The sequence below is a fragment of the Tenrec ecaudatus genome, chromosome 4 (genome assembly GCF_050624435.1).
Source record: "Tenrec ecaudatus isolate mTenEca1 chromosome 4, mTenEca1.hap1, whole genome shotgun sequence".
NCBI lineage: Eukaryota > Metazoa > Chordata > Mammalia > Afrosoricida > Tenrecidae > Tenrec > Tenrec ecaudatus.
In genome coordinates this window covers 7,532,641-7,548,324 of record NC_134533.1, presented here as the reverse complement: position 1 = coordinate 7,548,324, position 15,684 = coordinate 7,532,641, and the positions used below count along the sequence as shown (strand labels likewise).

At 54.9% G+C, this 15,684-nt stretch overlaps 2 protein-coding genes across 6 annotated transcripts; one reads left to right on the top strand and one right to left on the bottom strand.

Moving 5' to 3' along the window:
* Window positions 1-8,101: 8,101 nt before the first annotated feature.
* On the top strand, window positions 8,102-13,974 carry KAT5 (lysine acetyltransferase 5). 4 transcript variants are annotated; one of them, XM_075545389.1, is made up of 14 exons: window positions 8,108-8,335; window positions 8,435-8,501; window positions 8,836-8,904; window positions 9,002-9,138; window positions 9,431-9,586; window positions 9,676-9,750; window positions 9,852-9,926; window positions 10,170-10,418; window positions 10,505-10,594; window positions 11,402-11,542; window positions 11,619-11,712; window positions 13,092-13,251; window positions 13,354-13,435; window positions 13,515-13,973. In XM_075545389.1, exons 1-14 carry the CDS (start codon window positions 8,324-8,326, stop codon window positions 13,647-13,649), a joined length of 1,542 nt encoding a protein of 513 aa, XP_075401504.1. In that variant the 5' UTR covers window positions 8,108-8,323; the 3' UTR covers window positions 13,650-13,973. The 4 variants fall into 4 exon arrangements, with proteins under 4 accessions (XP_075401503.1, XP_075401505.1, XP_075401504.1 ...); XM_075545388.1 differs by having other exon boundaries at window positions 8,102-8,501; window positions 13,515-13,974; XM_075545391.1 differs by lacking the exon at window positions 9,431-9,586 and having other exon boundaries at window positions 8,111-8,335.
* On the bottom strand, window positions 13,842-15,076 carry RNASEH2C (ribonuclease H2 subunit C). Of its 2 annotated transcripts, none has more exons than XM_075545392.1 (4): window positions 14,852-15,076; window positions 14,496-14,686; window positions 14,299-14,418; window positions 13,842-14,090 (listed from the first exon to the last, which is right to left on the bottom strand). In XM_075545392.1, the coding sequence occupies exons 1-4, from the start codon at window positions 15,018-15,020 to the stop codon at window positions 14,064-14,066; spliced, it is 507 nt and encodes a 168-aa protein (XP_075401507.1). In that variant the 5' UTR covers window positions 15,021-15,076; the 3' UTR covers window positions 13,842-14,063. The 2 variants fall into 2 exon arrangements, with proteins under 2 accessions (XP_075401507.1, XP_075401508.1); XM_075545393.1 differs by having other exon boundaries at window positions 14,338-14,418.
* Window positions 15,077-15,684: the final 608 nt, after the last annotated feature.

Sequence of the window (15,684 nt, the reverse complement as noted above, 5' to 3'; positions counted from 1 at the left end):
GTCAGAACAGAGACTCAAAACCCATCTGTAGACAATGGGACATCCCCTCACAGAAGGGTCACAGGAAGGGATGAGTCAACCAGGGCGCAGTATAGCACCGATGGATCACACCATATTCCTCTGGTTCCTTGAGGCTTCCTCACCCCCCACTGTCATGATCCCAGTCCTGTCTTTCACTTCGAGCTAGGCCGGAGCTTGTCCACAGCTACAGATAAGAGCTCAGGATGCACAGAATCCAGATCAGATAAACCTAACCATCAGGAACAGAAATGGGACTAGCGATACCACGAGGGTAGGAGGAAGGTAGGGAGACGGGGAAGAAACCATGGGGGAAGGGAGACAGTGGTTGGTGTAAGATATGAAAATAATAACTAATAATAATGTATGAAAATAATAATAATTTAAAATTTATCAAAGGGCAGGAATGGGGTTAAAAAGAGGAGCTGATATCAAGGGCTCAAATAGAATGTAAATGTTTAGAAAATAATGACAGCGACATATGTACCAATATGCTTGATACAATCAATGCAGGGATTGTGATAAGAGCTGTAAGAGTCCTCAATAAAATGATTTTTTTAAAAAAAGACATGGCAAAATCAGTCTTTAAGTACAAGGCTGTCTGCAGTACAGATTGCATCTATCCTCTGCCTTCAAGGAACTCCAATAAGCCCAACAATTCTTCAAATTTATGCTCCAACCTCAAAAGCTAGTGATAAAGAAATTGAATTCTACCAACGTCTTCAGTCAGAAATCAATCAACAAGATGCATTGATAACTATCAGTGACGGGGATGCAAACGTTGGAAACAAAGATGAAGAAGCTGAAGAATTCTACCAACTTCCACCAGCTTCATTGATCAAACATGCAACCAAAATGTATTGATAATTTTTGGTTGTGAGGGAAGACCAGGCCCTAACATGCTCACGGGCTCGGTAGGTGCAATGGTAAGGTTATAATAGATAAAGATTATAGTAAAGTCATGGAAGAGAGTGAGATAAAGGAGTCAGACTCATTTCATAGTAGCATGCTCACCTCAGCCCTTCTTGGTGGTCCACGTGGAGGTGAGGGAGGAGAGAGCAGGAGAGAGAGGGAGCCAAGGGGGGAGAGAGAAGGAGGACTGGAGGAGAGAACAGTTTATTTCTAACCAAGACTCATATATCTTTGGGAGCATCCAAGCCCCTTGATTACAGGGAATGGCCTACGTCACAAGAAGGGGTAGGACCACAGCAATGGGAGGGGGACAATCTAGGGGTGCACACGCAATAGGAAGAGGAGGGATTAGGGTACACGTGTGACAAGATGGGGGACCCTAGATTCCTGATGGCAGCCTAATCTTGATTGTCGTAGAGCTGGTTTGCCCTGTTCTGGGCTCCCCTTCAGGAAACCAATCCTTATCAGAAGGACAGTAGAGTCGACTTGCGCTGGGTGGCTGGTGCCTTCAGGGGGATAACTTGACAATCATTCACCATGAGTTGCAAGCAGTGTCCTAGGTCTGACATATATTTGGGGGAGACAGCTGGGGAACGGCCTCTTCATTTCCCATAATTGGTGACTGGGATGTGAAAGTTCTAACAAAGAAGGTGCACTCTTGGCCACAGACTCCGGAGAGGAAATGAATTACTATGGCTCTCTCCACCTCCCTGCAGTGCCCACTCAGTGCCAGGGCTGTTCTTCTTCGGGCACTTCCTCTTGGGCATGAATGATCAGCGTGTAAACTCAAATAGTAGCTATAGTCCTTGGTTTTCCGAGTCAGTGGAGAGACACTATCCTCCCACGGACAGCATCAGGCTTCAGGATAAAGTTCAATGTGTTCTTTTTTGACAACGAATGTGGCTATTCTACTTTGTCATTCTTGGTAGAGCAGACGCTGTGATCGATTCGGAATGGCCTCTGTCAGTCCATTTCAGAAAAGGAAGGCCGGGGATATTCCTCCATTTCGGTTTCATACATTTCATTGTTCTGATCACTCATGGACGTTCACAGCTGCCTCGGCTCCCTTTGAGTCATGTCCCATCGGCAGATGCAGGTTCTGAAAGTTTCACCCCATTCCACTCCTCGAGGCGAACTGCATTCAGTCACGTGTCGAGTGCCTTCCAACCTGAGGAGTGGATTTCCCAGCACCATCTCAGGAAACGTCTTGCTGTTGGAAGAAGGCTTTCACAGGCCACGTCTCCTCTTCTTAGTCTGCCTGAGTCTAGAAGCCCTTGAGACCCGCCCACCGTAACCATGGGTGACCCCGTGGTTACTTCAATACCAGGGGAGTAGCTTCCAACGTCACAGCAACACACCAGCCACCATGCTGCCAGATCCCTGGCCTCGTGGAAGCAGTTTCTTCACAGCTTCCTAGTCTGTATGACCAAGCGTGCCTAGACATTTCTGTAGTCTTTGCAGCTCCCTCTGGTTCCCCTTCAACGGCTTCTCTCTGTCTCTTAATCTCTTTACTGGGGCTCTTACAGCTCATATCACAATCCATACCTGAGCCCATCGTGTCAGCACATTTGGACACATGTTGCCACCATCGTTTTCAAAACTTTTCTTTCTACTTGAGCCCTTGGGATCAGCTCCTCTTTTCCCCCCTCCCTCCCCTCTCCTCCCCTCCATGAACACTTGACAATTTACAAATTATTGGCTTTTTGGTTTTCTTTTGTTTTTTTGTGTGTCTTATGATGACTGCTGTCTCCCTTTACCCACTTTTCTATTATTAGTCACCCCTGGGAGGGGATGACATGTCAATCATTGTGATCGGTTCCCCCTTACGCTGCCCCTCTTCCCTTACCCTCCTAGTATTGCTACCTTCATTGTTGGCCCTGAGGGGTTTATCTGTCCTGGATTCCCTGTGTTGCCAGCTTGTATCTGTACCAGTGTACATGCTCTGGTCTAGCCAGATTTGTGAGGTAGAATCAGGGTCATGACAGTGAGGTGGGGGAAGCATTAAAGGTGTGTTTCGTCAGTAGTATACAGCACCTGACCACTGTCTCTTCCTTGTGACCCTTCTGAAAGGGGATATTTGACTACAGATGGGCTTTGGATCTGCACTCTACCGCCCCCACCCCACCCCATTCACATCGATATGATGCGTTTGTTTTGTGTCTTTGATGCCTGATACCTGATCTCATAGACTCCTCATGATCATACAGACTGGAGTGTTTTGCTAAGACCCCTGACACTGTATCTTTTGATAGCCGGGCACCATCAGCTTTCTTCACTACATTTGCTTATGCATCTACTTTGTCTTCAGGGATCATGTCAGGGAAAGTAAGCATCACAGAGTGCCGGGTTAGTAGAACAAAGTGTTCTTGTGTTGAGGGAGTACTCGAATGGAGGTCCAGTGTCCACCTGCTACCTTGATACTTAACATATAAATATATATACATAGAGTTATTCCCCTACCATTATATAGAAATGTATTTACATATATGCATCCCTGTATTTAGACCTCTATAAATGTCCTTTCCTCTATTTCCTTTTACTTTCCTCTTGTCCCACTATCATGTTTGGCCTTCATTTGGGTTTTGGTAATTCCTCTCAGCTACATTGCCCTTGATCAAGCCCCCACCACCCCGCAGGCATCCTATGCCCTCCTCACCATCGACCTTAGATCACTTACTCTTCCCTTGACCCTGGGTTTGTTGGCACCCCCCTGTCTTTTCCCCACCTTCCTTTCTCCCATGCCCCCCGCCGCCCTGAACCTTTGGTCCCATTGTTTTCTCCTCCGGATGTTTATCCTACCTACCTCCACCTTTTAAAGCACAAAGTTTTGTTTCTCTAGTTTAACTGGACTCACACAACAACCAACCAACCAAAACCCAACACAGACTGCTTGAAAACACATTTGCACTGTTTTCAATAAATATCAAGCACTACTAAGAAAAGGGGAAAAAAAGAAACCTTTACGGGAGCAGATAGCTCATCCTGCTCCCGTGGAGAGGCTGTTGAGTTTGAACTCCTGACCTTGTGTTTACAGCTTATTGCATAGCCACCAGGTGAGGCTGTTGACGGCTGTAAAGAGTTACAGGAGCGGTTCTAACCTGCCCTGTAGGGTGGTCATGAGTCAGCATGGGCCTCGATAGCTGAGTGCTGGCTCTATCCTATCATTTAGTGGGAGTTACGAAAGCTATGGCTGGAAGGGTCGCATTGAGTAAGGCACTGTTCTGCATCTTGTGATAGGAGTGCATGTGCTACTCTTGATTGACACAGATGGTTTATGCCAGCGAGCTGGGTCCCTCATGGTGGACCCTAGAGGGTTTGTGCTAAGAGACAATTCAGGATGGGGGCTGGCCACTCCAGAAAGAACTCCAGGTAATAATGAAAAGTCTGAGCTTTGAGCCCCATACTATCAGCCCGACCTCCAGGGAGGAGGGAATGCTGGAGATGGGGTTCCATCGTATGGCTACTGATTCAATCAGCCATTCACCTGAAAACTCAACTGCCATCGCGTCCATTCTGACTCATAGTAACCCTAGAGGAGACCCATCCAGCCCACGGGCCATCCAAAGACCCACAAACGCACCAATCCCAGCTAATGTCACCTGTCTCACCACAGAGCAGCATCCCAGTCAGCACGTTAGGGAGGAGTTAACGAGACTTTTGCCCAATATGGCCTACTAATGACGTTAGTAAGAGACAAATGGCCCTAGGGAGAAAAGGGTGGGATCTCTCTCCTGCCATGGGATATAGCAGAACTGCCCCTTTGGGTTTCTGAGATGAAATCTTCACACAAGTAGACAGCCTCATCTTTCTCCATGGAGTGTGGTTCGAATGGCAGACCGTCCAGTGGGCAGCTCTCGATGCCCCCACTCTGGACACTGAAGTCCCAAATTCTGTTGAGCTTTCCTGTTTAGCTCCATTCTGCCTATGGTTACACATCAGTGGGCTGAGATTCCACATGGAGAGGGCAACACAAAAGATGAAGTCACGTTTGGGATGGGACCCCCCACTCTAGACCTTGCCGTGTGCGTGCATGCGTGTGCATGTATCTCTGGCTGGTGCTGAATTGTATCCTTTTGCTAGAATCAAACTGTAGTCCTAAATGTAGCACCTTCTTGGGTTCTAGCATGAGGTATTTTGATGAATGATCAAACCTGACGGACAGTGGGAGCCCCCACTTTGTTGCCCGCTAGTTAGGGGTGGCAGTTGCCTGAGGTTCCCTGAGCTTGTGGCTGGTGTCTTGCAGTGAGGGCAGGCATGTGGAGGGAGGGCCGTGTCCTTCATCTGTGTCGGACAGAACTTCTGATTAGTTGGTCTCAGAGGCCCTGGTGAGGTATCTGAACATGCCCAGCCCACCTTCTCACCTCGAATGCAATACGGTCTGGTTTTATCTTACCCCCACTTCTGAAAAAACAAATGAAAACACCAACCCTTCTGACATTTGAGATGACCCCTCCAACCACGCAGTCCAGAGGAGATGGGGTCCGAGTGGAAATGTGGGAGGGGGGGGGAGGGCTGGATTTGTATAAGGGTTTGGGTTTTGACTGAATCAGCAGAAAATCACTGACAAATTGTGGTCATCTGAACTCTGGCTCTGCGTACAAGGCCACTAACTCCTTCAGGGAAGAGAGGATGGCAGCGTGCCCTAGATGGCAGTGGGGATGGCAGGCAGTGGGAAGTGGTAGAGCCCAGGGGACTTGCTGAACAATTAAATGAAGCAGAGAAGTTAGGGAGGACATCAAGCTTTTTCATCTGTGTAACCTGAAGGATGGAGGTACCTCCGTTGTCAGAAACAAAGGAGGCAGTGGGCTGAAAGGACATGGTGATCTTGGACATGCCTGTCAGACCTCCTGCTGTCTGGAGTTCAGGAGAGCTCTGGCTGACAGTCAGGTTTAGAAAGGCCCAGCCCATGAATGGCATTTAGGTCTGAGCTGGGGGAATCGCCAAGAGGCCAGGGATTAAAAAAAACTCCAGGAACTAAACTCAGGTTTGTGAAACAAAAAACCGATCCGTGAATCAGTGAATCAGTTCGAGTTCACAGGTTTGATTGGGTCAGGAGAAGAGCGCTCCTCCAACAGGGAGCATCCCTCTGAAGAGATGAGCTTGTCAGGCTACAATTTTGATCAGCTTATAAACAGTGCAAAGTGTTAGGGGATTTCCCAAAGGGGCATTTCAAACGGCTGGCTGCCTGTCCGTCATCAGCAGGAGGCAGCTTGGACCGGTCTAGTAAGTTTGCATACCTTCTACAGGCTAGTTAAGCTTTATCTAAACTTGAAACTTTTCCCAGAACTGTCCTTATTACAGGTTTGGCGCTTCCAGGAAGGGCTGTGTCAGTTTAGAGGGGGGGGGGGGGTGGCTTTCTGTAACGGAATAAAGGGAGGTCAGTGTCAAGAAGAGGAACTAGTAAAGATGAGCAGCCAGGGAAATCGGAAGGAAATGAGGAAGGTCGGTCTGGCTTTCTAGAAGTCAAGAGAAGAGGGTCACTGTTGATGAAACAACAAAAGCATGAATACCTTGGAAATCTTGTGAGGCAGAGGTTTTGCTGTCCTATAGGGTTCCTGTGAGCTGGACAGGAAGGCAGCGAGGTTTTGGTTTACCAAATAATTTACTCGTCCAACCATCATTTACTATCTACTCCCCTCTCTTCTTTCTCAGCCCCCTAGGATTAAACTCCACGGGAGCGGAGCTCTGCATTTTGTCCGTTGATTTACTTTATTCCAAGCTCCCAGAACCGTGCAGGCTGGTTGCTTTAGAAATCGGAATCGAATACACAAAACCAAGAGCCCTGCTAGGGCTGTGGGTGAAGCATCGGACTGCTAACCACAAGGTCAGAGGCTCGGGATCAGTTATCAGGCATCAAAGAACAAAAAATCATATCATTGGCTGCACACCTCCATGATACGATTGGCGAAGACAAACAGGTGCATAAGCAAATGTGGTGAAGAAAGCTGATGGTGCCTGGTTATCAAAAGAGATAGTGTCTGAGGTCTTAAAGGCTTGAAGGTGAACAAGCGGCCATCTAGCTCAGAAGCAACAAAGCCCACATGGAAGAAGCAAACCAGCCTGTGTGATCACGAAGTACCAAAGGGACCAGGTATAAGGCATCATCCAAAAAAAAATGAATGAAGTGGGAAGTGCAGAGTGGAAACCCAAAGCCCATTTGTCAGCCACTGGAGATCCCCTCACAGAGGGGTTTAGGGGAGGAGATGAGTCAGTCAGGGTGCGAATGTAGTACCGATGAAGAACACAGCTTTCCCCCAGATCTTGGATGTTTCCTCCCCCAACTACCATGATCTGAATTCTACCTTGCAGGACTGGATAGAGCAGAGGTTGTACACTGGTACAGATAAGAGCTGGAGGCACAGGGAATCCAGGGTGGATGATACCTTCAGGACCAGGGGTGTGAGTGGCGATGCTGGGAGAGTAGAGGGTGAGTGGGTTGGAAAGGGGGAACTGATTACAAGGATCCACATGTGACCTCCTCCCTGGGAGACGGACAGCAGAGAAGGGGGTGAAGAGAGACTCGGGATAGGGCAAGATATGACAAAATAACAATCTACAAATTATCAAGGGCTCATGAGGGAGGGGGGAGCAGGGAGGGAGAGGGGAAAAAAAGAGGACCTGATGCAAAGGGCTTAAGTGGAGAGCAAATGCTTTGAGAGTGATGTGCTTTATACAATTGATGTATGTATATGTGTGGATTGTGAAAACAGTTGTATGAGCCCCTAATAAAATGCTTAAAAGAAAAAAGTCAGACTTTCAAACCCATCAGCGGGGCCACAGTGAAAGGGGAGGGGAGGCTGTCTGCTCCTGGCGAGATTTATGGTTCCACCCTGCCTAACAGGGTCACTCTGAGTCAGAGGAGGCTGGACGCCAGAGGTTTGGGGCTGTTTACAAAGCAATACCGCCAGAGATCCGGCAGGGGCCACCCCGTCTGGGAGCCGAGGTACACACTCCCGCCCAGCACTCGGCCCGCGGTGGAGCCCCGCCCACTTCCCGGCCCCGCCCCCGCGCGGCCGGGCACGCGCAGCGCACTCCCCGCGACCGTGCTGCTCCCGCCGCGGGACGCCGCGCGAGGCCGTCCGTCGAAGCACCAAACACTCGGGCACGTGACCGGCGTCGCGCCAGTAGGCGTCACGTGACAGACTCCGTTTTCCTCCAATCGTTGGTCAACAGAGGGACCTGTCCCCCGCCCCCTCGGCCCTGGCCCTCGGCTTACAAAGCCCCTTTCCCCGGACGTCCGAACAGGCCGGCTCCCGGCTCCCCGCTGCCGCAGCGGCACCTCACGCGGGGTCCCGCTGGTCGAGTGGCTAAGCAAGGCCCGGGCCTACAGCGCCCTCCGTTCCGGAAGTGACGCCGCCCAGAGGAGCCGGAAGTGGCAGAGGAGGGAGGGAAGATGGCGGAGGTGGTGAGTCCGGTGCCCGGGGCGGGGCGGAGGGAGCCAGGGGAGGTGGGTAGAGCCCGAGGACCCCCAGTAGCCGACCCTGGCGCCGCGCTGTCTCCCCAGGGGGAGATAATCGAGGGCTGCCGCCTGCCTGTCCTGCGGCGGAACCAGGACAACGAGGATGAGTGGCGTGAGTGACGTCGGGGGGCGGAGCCAAGGAACCTGAGGGCGAGGGGCGGGTCGGAGTCAATCGAACCCCCCGGGAGGGGGCGGGGCCTCTGGCTCCTGGGGCGGGCGGGGCGCTGGCACTCGGACGGAGGGGCGTGGCGTGGGGCTGCCTAACACGGGCAGGGCGGGGCTTGGGGAGGGGGTGCCGTGCGGAGACTGAAGGGGGCTCAGGCCGGGGCTCCCCGTGCTCGGGCTCGGGGCTGGGGGGTGGGGGGCTCGAGGCGGAGTTCAGGCTGTGGGAGGTGGAGCCTCGTGGCCTGGCCCAGCTAAGGCTCCCGCCTGTTCTCTACACACAGCCCTGGCCGAGATCCTTAGCGTGAAAGACATCAGTGGTCGGAAGCTTTTTTACGTCCATTACATTGACTGTGAGTTCTGGGACGGGCTGAGGCGGGACTGCAGGGTCCTTTGGAGGGGTGGGGGCAGCCGGTGGCACTCCTTCCTGAGCCATCCCCACTGCTGCAGTCAACAAACGGCTGGATGAGTGGGTGACCCACGAGCGCCTGGACTTAAAGAAGATCCAGTTTCCCAAGAAAGAGGCCAAGACACCCACCAAGAACGGGCTTCCTGGGTCCCGCCCCGGCTCTCCAGAGAGAGAGGTGGTGAGTAGGCCCCCCACTTCTCTTGCGCTCTCTTGCCTCCGCCTTCTCTCATCTCTTGGCTTCAGGGGCACCTGGATGGGCAGGAGGCCTGAGAACCTCCCACCCTGACTTCAGCTCACCTGGGTTGGGGCGTCACCTTGCAGACCTAGCCTTCCCGAATCCAGTGCCTGTCCCAGTGTCCTTGAGAGGGCAGGGAGGGGACCATGATCACTGGGTGCCGAGGACACCCATCTCCCTGCCCCCGCCCACCACGATGCCACCCCAGAGGAAGACTCTGGACCTATTTCCACAGCCGGCCTCCGCCCAGGCCAGCGGGAAGACCTTGCCAATCCCGGTCCAGATCACTCTCCGCTTCAACCTGCCCAAGGAGCGGGAGGCCGTTCCGGGTGGCGAGCCCGACCAGCCGCTGTCCTGCAGCTCCTGCCTGCAACCCAGCCACCGCTCCACGGTACCCTCAGCCATTCCAGGGACCTCGCTTTCCTCTCAGGTCCCACCTTCCCTACCTTCTGACCCACCTTTCTTGGTTTCTCTCTGCAGAAACGGAAGGTGGAAGTGGTTTCACCAGCAACCCCGGTGCCCAGTGAGACAGCCCCGGCCTCGGTGTTTCCCCAGGTGAGTACCCCAAACCATGGCTTCTCTTTCTGCCACCCCCACTCCCCCGTTTGGCTCACCTCACAGCACCACCACCCCCATTCCTATTGTCTCATCAACAGAACGGTTCAGCTCGTAGGGCGGTGGCAGCGCAGCCGGGGCGGAAGCGGAAATCCAACTGCTTGGGCACTGATGAGGTGGGTCTGGGGAGCAATGGGGGTCAGTGCCTACTTCAGCACGAGTGGTTGGTTGGCATTGGGTGCCTGGTAGGCCACGTTTTGGGGTGGTCACTGGGTGACCTCGGGGTCTCCGTTTCTTCATCTAGGAAGTGGGCCTCGAGTCCCCCCCCACACACACACAGCACTGTTGGGGTGAAGGCGGTTGTGGCTTGCTCTGTCCTCACCTTTAACTAGGGGGCTTCTTCCCCTGGCTGTGGGCAGGATTCCCAGGACAGCTCCGATGGCATTCCATCCGCCCCACGCATGACTGGCAGCCTGGTGTCGGACCGGAGTCACGACGACATCGTCACGCGGATGAAGAACATCGAGTGCATCGAGCTGGGCCGGCACCGCCTCAAGCCCTGGTACTTCTCCCCGTACCCCCAGGAGCTCACCACGCTGCCCGTCCTCTATCTCTGCGAGTTCTGCCTCAAGTACGGCCGGAGCCTCAAGTGTCTGCAGCGTCACTTGGTACGAGGGCTCCCAGCCTTAGCGATGGCTCTCCCAGCACCCCGTGCCCAGGATTCTCCCTGACCCTCCTCCCCTCTCCTCCCCAGACCAAGTGTGACCTGCGGCACCCTCCGGGCAATGAGATTTACCGAAAGGGCACCATCTCCTTCTTCGAAATCGATGGCCGGAAGAACAAGGTCAGTTGTTGGAGGTGTGTCTTTGGGGCTGGACGGGGCGGGGCATGAGGGGGTACAGCTTCTTCCTGCCCAGGAACATGGATCAGGACAGCCTTTGCTCTCTTGGGAGCCTGCAGCCCCGGGAAGACAGACATGCCATCAACTCTTAGGTCCAGCGTAACAAGTGTCATGAGTCATGGGGCAGGTTTTCAGGACCCTGCTGGGGTGGACCCAGAGACTTCAGAGCCTTACTGCCCGCAGGCAGGAGCTCAGAGCAGCACTGAGCGACAGAGCCATAGCAATCAATGCCGGGGTGTGCACCAAGAGCAGGTGGTACCCAGCTGGCTGAGGAAGGGGAGAGCAGTCACTAAGAATGAGGCCAATGGGGGTGGTGTGGGGAGACTGATTGTGAGGGAGGTGGGGAGCAGGCAGGCTCCTGGAAAGGCAGAGGTGCTCAGGCTGGGCTGAGGGGCAGCCCGAGGAAGCTGTCACATTGACCACTGTCCCATACAGCAGCAAGGGTGGCCTTGGTCCAGCAGGTGCTGGCAGCACAGCCTGAATGCAAGAGGAATTGTAAGCAGAGACACAGTGCGGGGTCAGCTGTTCTGTCCACCTTCAAGCTCCCTCACTTCCAGCCCCGGGACATGGGACTAGGAGGGGAGACTCCCTGGATGTCTCCCAGACACCACAGCTTCTCGCACACGCCTGGGGGAGCCCTGTCCCAGTTTGCTAACGTTGTTACACCGAGCCCTGGTGTGGGGCTGACACGGGGTAAATGGACGAGGATCTGACGGCTGCGGCCCTAATGATGACCCCTCTCCTTTGCAGAGCTACTCCCAGAACCTGTGTCTCTTGGCCAAGTGCTTCCTTGACCACAAAACGTTATACTACGACACAGACCCCTTCCTCTTCTACGTCATGACAGAGTATGACAGCAAGGGGTTCCACATCGTGGGCTACTTCTCCAAGGTCAGTGCTCACCGAGCTGCCCCGTCCTGCCCCACCAGGGCTGGTCCCTGTGTGCTCACCGCCCCCTCTTCTCCAGGAGAAGGAGTCCACGGAAGATTACAACGTGGCCTGTATCCTGACACTGCCTCCCTACCAGCGCCGAGGCTACGGCAAACTGCTGATCGAGTTCAGTGAGTAGTTGGACTGTGCTAAGGGTCTGTAAACCCCAGGCCAGAAAGAGGCCTGGAGCAGGCTGCCCGCCCCCACCCCCACTGATCCTTGGCCAAGGTTCGAAATACCCATACATTCCTGAGCCAGGACCACCACCACTTCACCCAGCCACTACCCTCACCTGGCAGACACTAGTTGTTGAGTGCCCACTTACACAGATGTGATGACCAACACCCATGGATTTGCCGCCATCACTTGTATCCAGGCACGGAAATCTAAAGCCTAGGGACTCCAGTCCCCTTCCCATCACTTTCCTCTCCAGTTCCAAGGCCCTTCCCTCCCTCCCAGCTGCTCCAGTCTGTTTTCCTCAAACTCTCCAGCACCCCCAGGGCAGCAGGGAGAGCAGAACAGCTGCTGGCTGAGCCAAAGAGGACTGACCGAGGTCTTAATCCATCTGAGAAACACTAGTGGTCAGGTGGGGTCCAGGTAGAGCCCGGACAGTGAGCCTGGCAGAGCAAGCACATGCTAAAGTGGCCCTGTGGAAGCCCTGAGCCTGCACAGGTAGGGCCACTCTAACAAAGGGCCCTCCCTCCCTCAGTGCCACTTCAGGCAGCTCAGAGGGTAGTTGCCCAGGTGTCACCCGTGCCCGAGGTGAACAGGGCCTCCCACTGACCTACATGGACCCCATAAAGTTGAATACATACGTTCATATAGCCTGCCTTGCTGGGGAGCCTATAGGCAGTTGGCCACGAGGGACAAAGGCCCACTGTGGTGGCTCTGCAAGGGAGGGGGCCTCACAGTGCCTTGATGGGAGAACAGCTTTGCCAGAGGCGGCAAGCCACTTGGCTCTGCGGGGCGTCCCCAGGACTGACCAGTGCCCAGCAGTCCTCTAGAGTTTGGCTGTCCCTTGCAATCTGAGCACCAGCTGTCAGCCAGCACATGATTGCAAAGGAGGACGTCCCTCTGGCTGGGCAAGCACGTGGCTGCTGATTGCTTCTTCATAGCCCGCGGGACGTGGGGCAACTGACAGGGCCTGACCGGGCTGGACCAAAGAGGGGCTTTCACACGCACCCACACCCCATCCCCATCCTGGGTGCTTGAGACAGTAGGTACCAGGTGGTGACGAGGGACAGTCTTTCAGAACCTCCGGGCCTCCCTCCCCTGCTGCGTCAGCACACTCGTGTTAGCTACTCGTCTCCGTACACAGCACCCACCAGGGCTTGGTAAAGGCCAGCTGCTGCCAACACCTGACACAGGTCACCCTTTGATTATATGATGGCAGGTCCTGTGAAATGGATCCTTTCATAGTCCTTTGAGGAAATGGGCACCTAGGCAGGCCACAGAAGTAGGTGGCCGGACCTCTACCACCCACCCAGGCCCTCTCACTCCATTCCTCTAGGTTATGAGCTCTCCAAAGTGGAAGGAAAAACCGGGACCCCCGAGAAGCCCCTCTCAGACCTCGGCCTCCTGTCCTATCGAAGCTACTGGTCTCAAACCATCCTGGAGATCCTGATGGGGCTGAAGTCGGAGAGTGGGGAGCGGCCGCAGATCACCATCAAGTGAGCTTGGCCTACCCAGGGTTGCAGGGCCTGGCTTGTGTGCGTGTGTTGGGGGTAGGGGGCAGCCTGGGCCTTGGGGTGCTGACCTCTGCCCTCCCCCAGCGAGATCAGTGAGATCACCAGCATCAAGAAGGAGGACGTCATCTCCACCCTGCAGTACCTCAACCTCATCAACTACTACAAGGTAGGGGGAGGCCCAGGGGGAGGGGCAGCTGGGGGAGCTCTGTGACAGAGGCTGACCTGCTGGCCGCTCCCCGGCCCAGGGCCAGTACATCCTGACACTCTCAGAGGACATCGTGGACGGACACGAACGGGCTATGCTCAAGCGGCTGCTTCGGATCGACTCCAAGTGTCTGCACTTCACTCCCAAGGACTGGAGCAAGAGGGGAAAGTGGTGACTGGACAGGCCCCTCAGGGGCTGAAAGCCCAGCCTGCCCCCCAAGGACAAAGATGCGCAGGACTGGAGGGCTCTGGCTAGGCCCAGGAGCCAGCACCAGAGCGAGCTCAAGCCTCAGGCGGACTCGGTGGCCACCTGTCTGCAGGGCCAGGGACCAGAGAGAAGCCGGCAGCTGTGTACAGTGAGGACAGGCTGGGTGTAAAAATTTCTTTTGTAAAATAGGCGCTGGGGCTGGGTGGGGGCCCGGCTGCAGAAAGCAGACCCCTGCCCCCATCCCCTCCACAATAAACTATTTCTACAGGTTAGGGCCCTTGAGTTGGCTTCTTGGTGGGGCCGGGCAGCTGAGGGATCCCACGTGGCTTGATTGCTAGGAGCTGTATCCAGGGGTCAGTGGCTTCAGTCTGGTGGCTGGTCCTCAGTCTTCAGGCACAGGAGCATGAACCTGCAAGAGGGGGTGGAGTTGGGGGGTGCTATCATACTTCTGTGATCAGGCGGCTGCAGCTGGTCAAAATGCTATCCCTTCACAAGCCATTCTGGGAAGCCCCTCACCCAGTCCGATCTGACCCCAGTGTGCTCCCCCAGCCCTAAAGGCTCCAATCCCCTTGGAGGTGCTGTGTGTGGGGGGGTGGGGCAGGGGGTGTTGTACTTACTGCAGCTGCGAGGCTAGGCCAGGTCAAGGCCCCACGCACCTTGGCGTCAGGCCCGGGGATGGTCTCCAGACCCCACAGGTGGAAGCGGTCGAAACTGGCCGTGGCTCCCATACAGCGGCTCTGGGGAGGGGGCCCGATCAGCTTGGAGACGCCACACCCACCCGCACCCCCTCCCTGCCCGAGCACCCTTTGCTCACGAAGCCCAGCGGCTCCGGCTCGGGGTGAGCCTGCTCCTCGCTGTCGTCCTCGCCCCTCGATGTGTGTTTCCTCCCCAAACATGTCAACACCTCTCCCTTCTCGTCCGCCTCCATCACGTAGCCCGCGAGGCCGGGCGGAACCACCACCTCTTCGCCCCGCAAAGTGCGACCCCGAAACGACACCTCGAGCCCTGAGAAAGACAAGTGCGGGGCCTTGAGTACCAGAACCCACAACAGCTTCCCGCCACCTCCAGGCGGACTACGAGCCCCAGGAGCCCTTGCGGCGTTCTTCGCCGAGGAGCGCGTGGCGCGCGCGCGGGGACTGTCGGGAGACGTAGTCCGCCCTTAGCACGAACCGTCGGCCCGCTGGCGGATGGCAGGGGTGAAGAAACGCTCGACGGGGGCGGGCCGGCTGGCCAGGACCTCGCAGGGTAGGAGGTGCAGCGTGGCGGGGGCGGCGTCGCGCAGCGTTTCGGGGCGCAAGTGAAGGCGATGCCGCCCAGTTGCCTCCTCGCCGCTCTCCATCTTCCGGGACAGCGCGAGGCGTCTCTAGCAGTTTGCTAAAGCCGGCGCGAACGGGCGCAGAGCATCTCGGGAGGCCCGATGCTCTCGCCGCAGAGCCCCATGGGAAGTGTAGTCCCTTGAGGCTACGCTGTACGCTCCGCCTCCCTTGAGTAAAAGTGCCAGTATTTTTCCTTTCATGGCTTTTTAAATCCAAAAGTAATCTGGACAATTGTAATAAGATAAACATAAAAGTTTAACCATTTAAGTGTAAAAGTCAGTGGAATTAATCACATTCACAAATTGTGCTCCCATCACTATTTCCAAAATTGGTCCTCACGCCTAACGGAAGCTCACACACGCAGTAACGCCCCATTCTCCTGCTCCCTGCCCTTGGTAACTTCTAATCCGCCTCTGTCCCTATGAATTTACCCATTGCAGATGTACATCAGGCTACCCAGCTGGCCGTGGTGCTGTGGCGAGCATACCTTCATGGAGGTGGACACGTGATCGCCACAATTTCATCTCCTGGGACAGATTTCAGCAGAACTTACAGACTGGGAAGAAAAGCCTGGAAAGTTGGGGAAATTGAGCCAGTAAAAACTTTTTGGATCACAACGGAATACTCCTCGGAGTGCTGGAGATGAGCCCCTAGGTCAGAAGGCAATGCCCAAGACGGAAGTATGCC

Coding starts and splice junctions, on each gene's coding strand:
- KAT5 (XM_075545388.1), top strand. CDS start 8,324: ATGGCGGAGGTGGTGAGTCCGGTGCCCGGGGCGGGGCGGAGGGAGCCA. Junction 11,543..11,618: donor TCGTGGGCTACTTCTCCAAG/GTCAGTGCTCAC, acceptor CCTCTTCTCCAG/GAGAAGGAGTCCACGGAAGA. Junction 11,713..13,091: donor CAAACTGCTGATCGAGTTCA/GTGAGTAGTTGG, acceptor CCATTCCTCTAG/GTTATGAGCTCTCCAAAGTG.
- RNASEH2C (XM_075545392.1), bottom strand. CDS start 15,020: ATGGAGAGCGGCGAGGAGGCAACTGGGCGGCATCGCCTTCACTTGCGC. Junction 14,687..14,851: donor CATCCGCCAGCGGGCCGACG/GTTCGTGCTAAG, acceptor TGTCTTTCTCAG/GGCTCGAGGTGTCGTTTCGG. Junction 14,091..14,298: donor GGCCTAGCCTCGCAGCTGCA/GTAAGTACAACA, acceptor CCCCTCTTGCAG/GTTCATGCTCCTGTGCCTGA.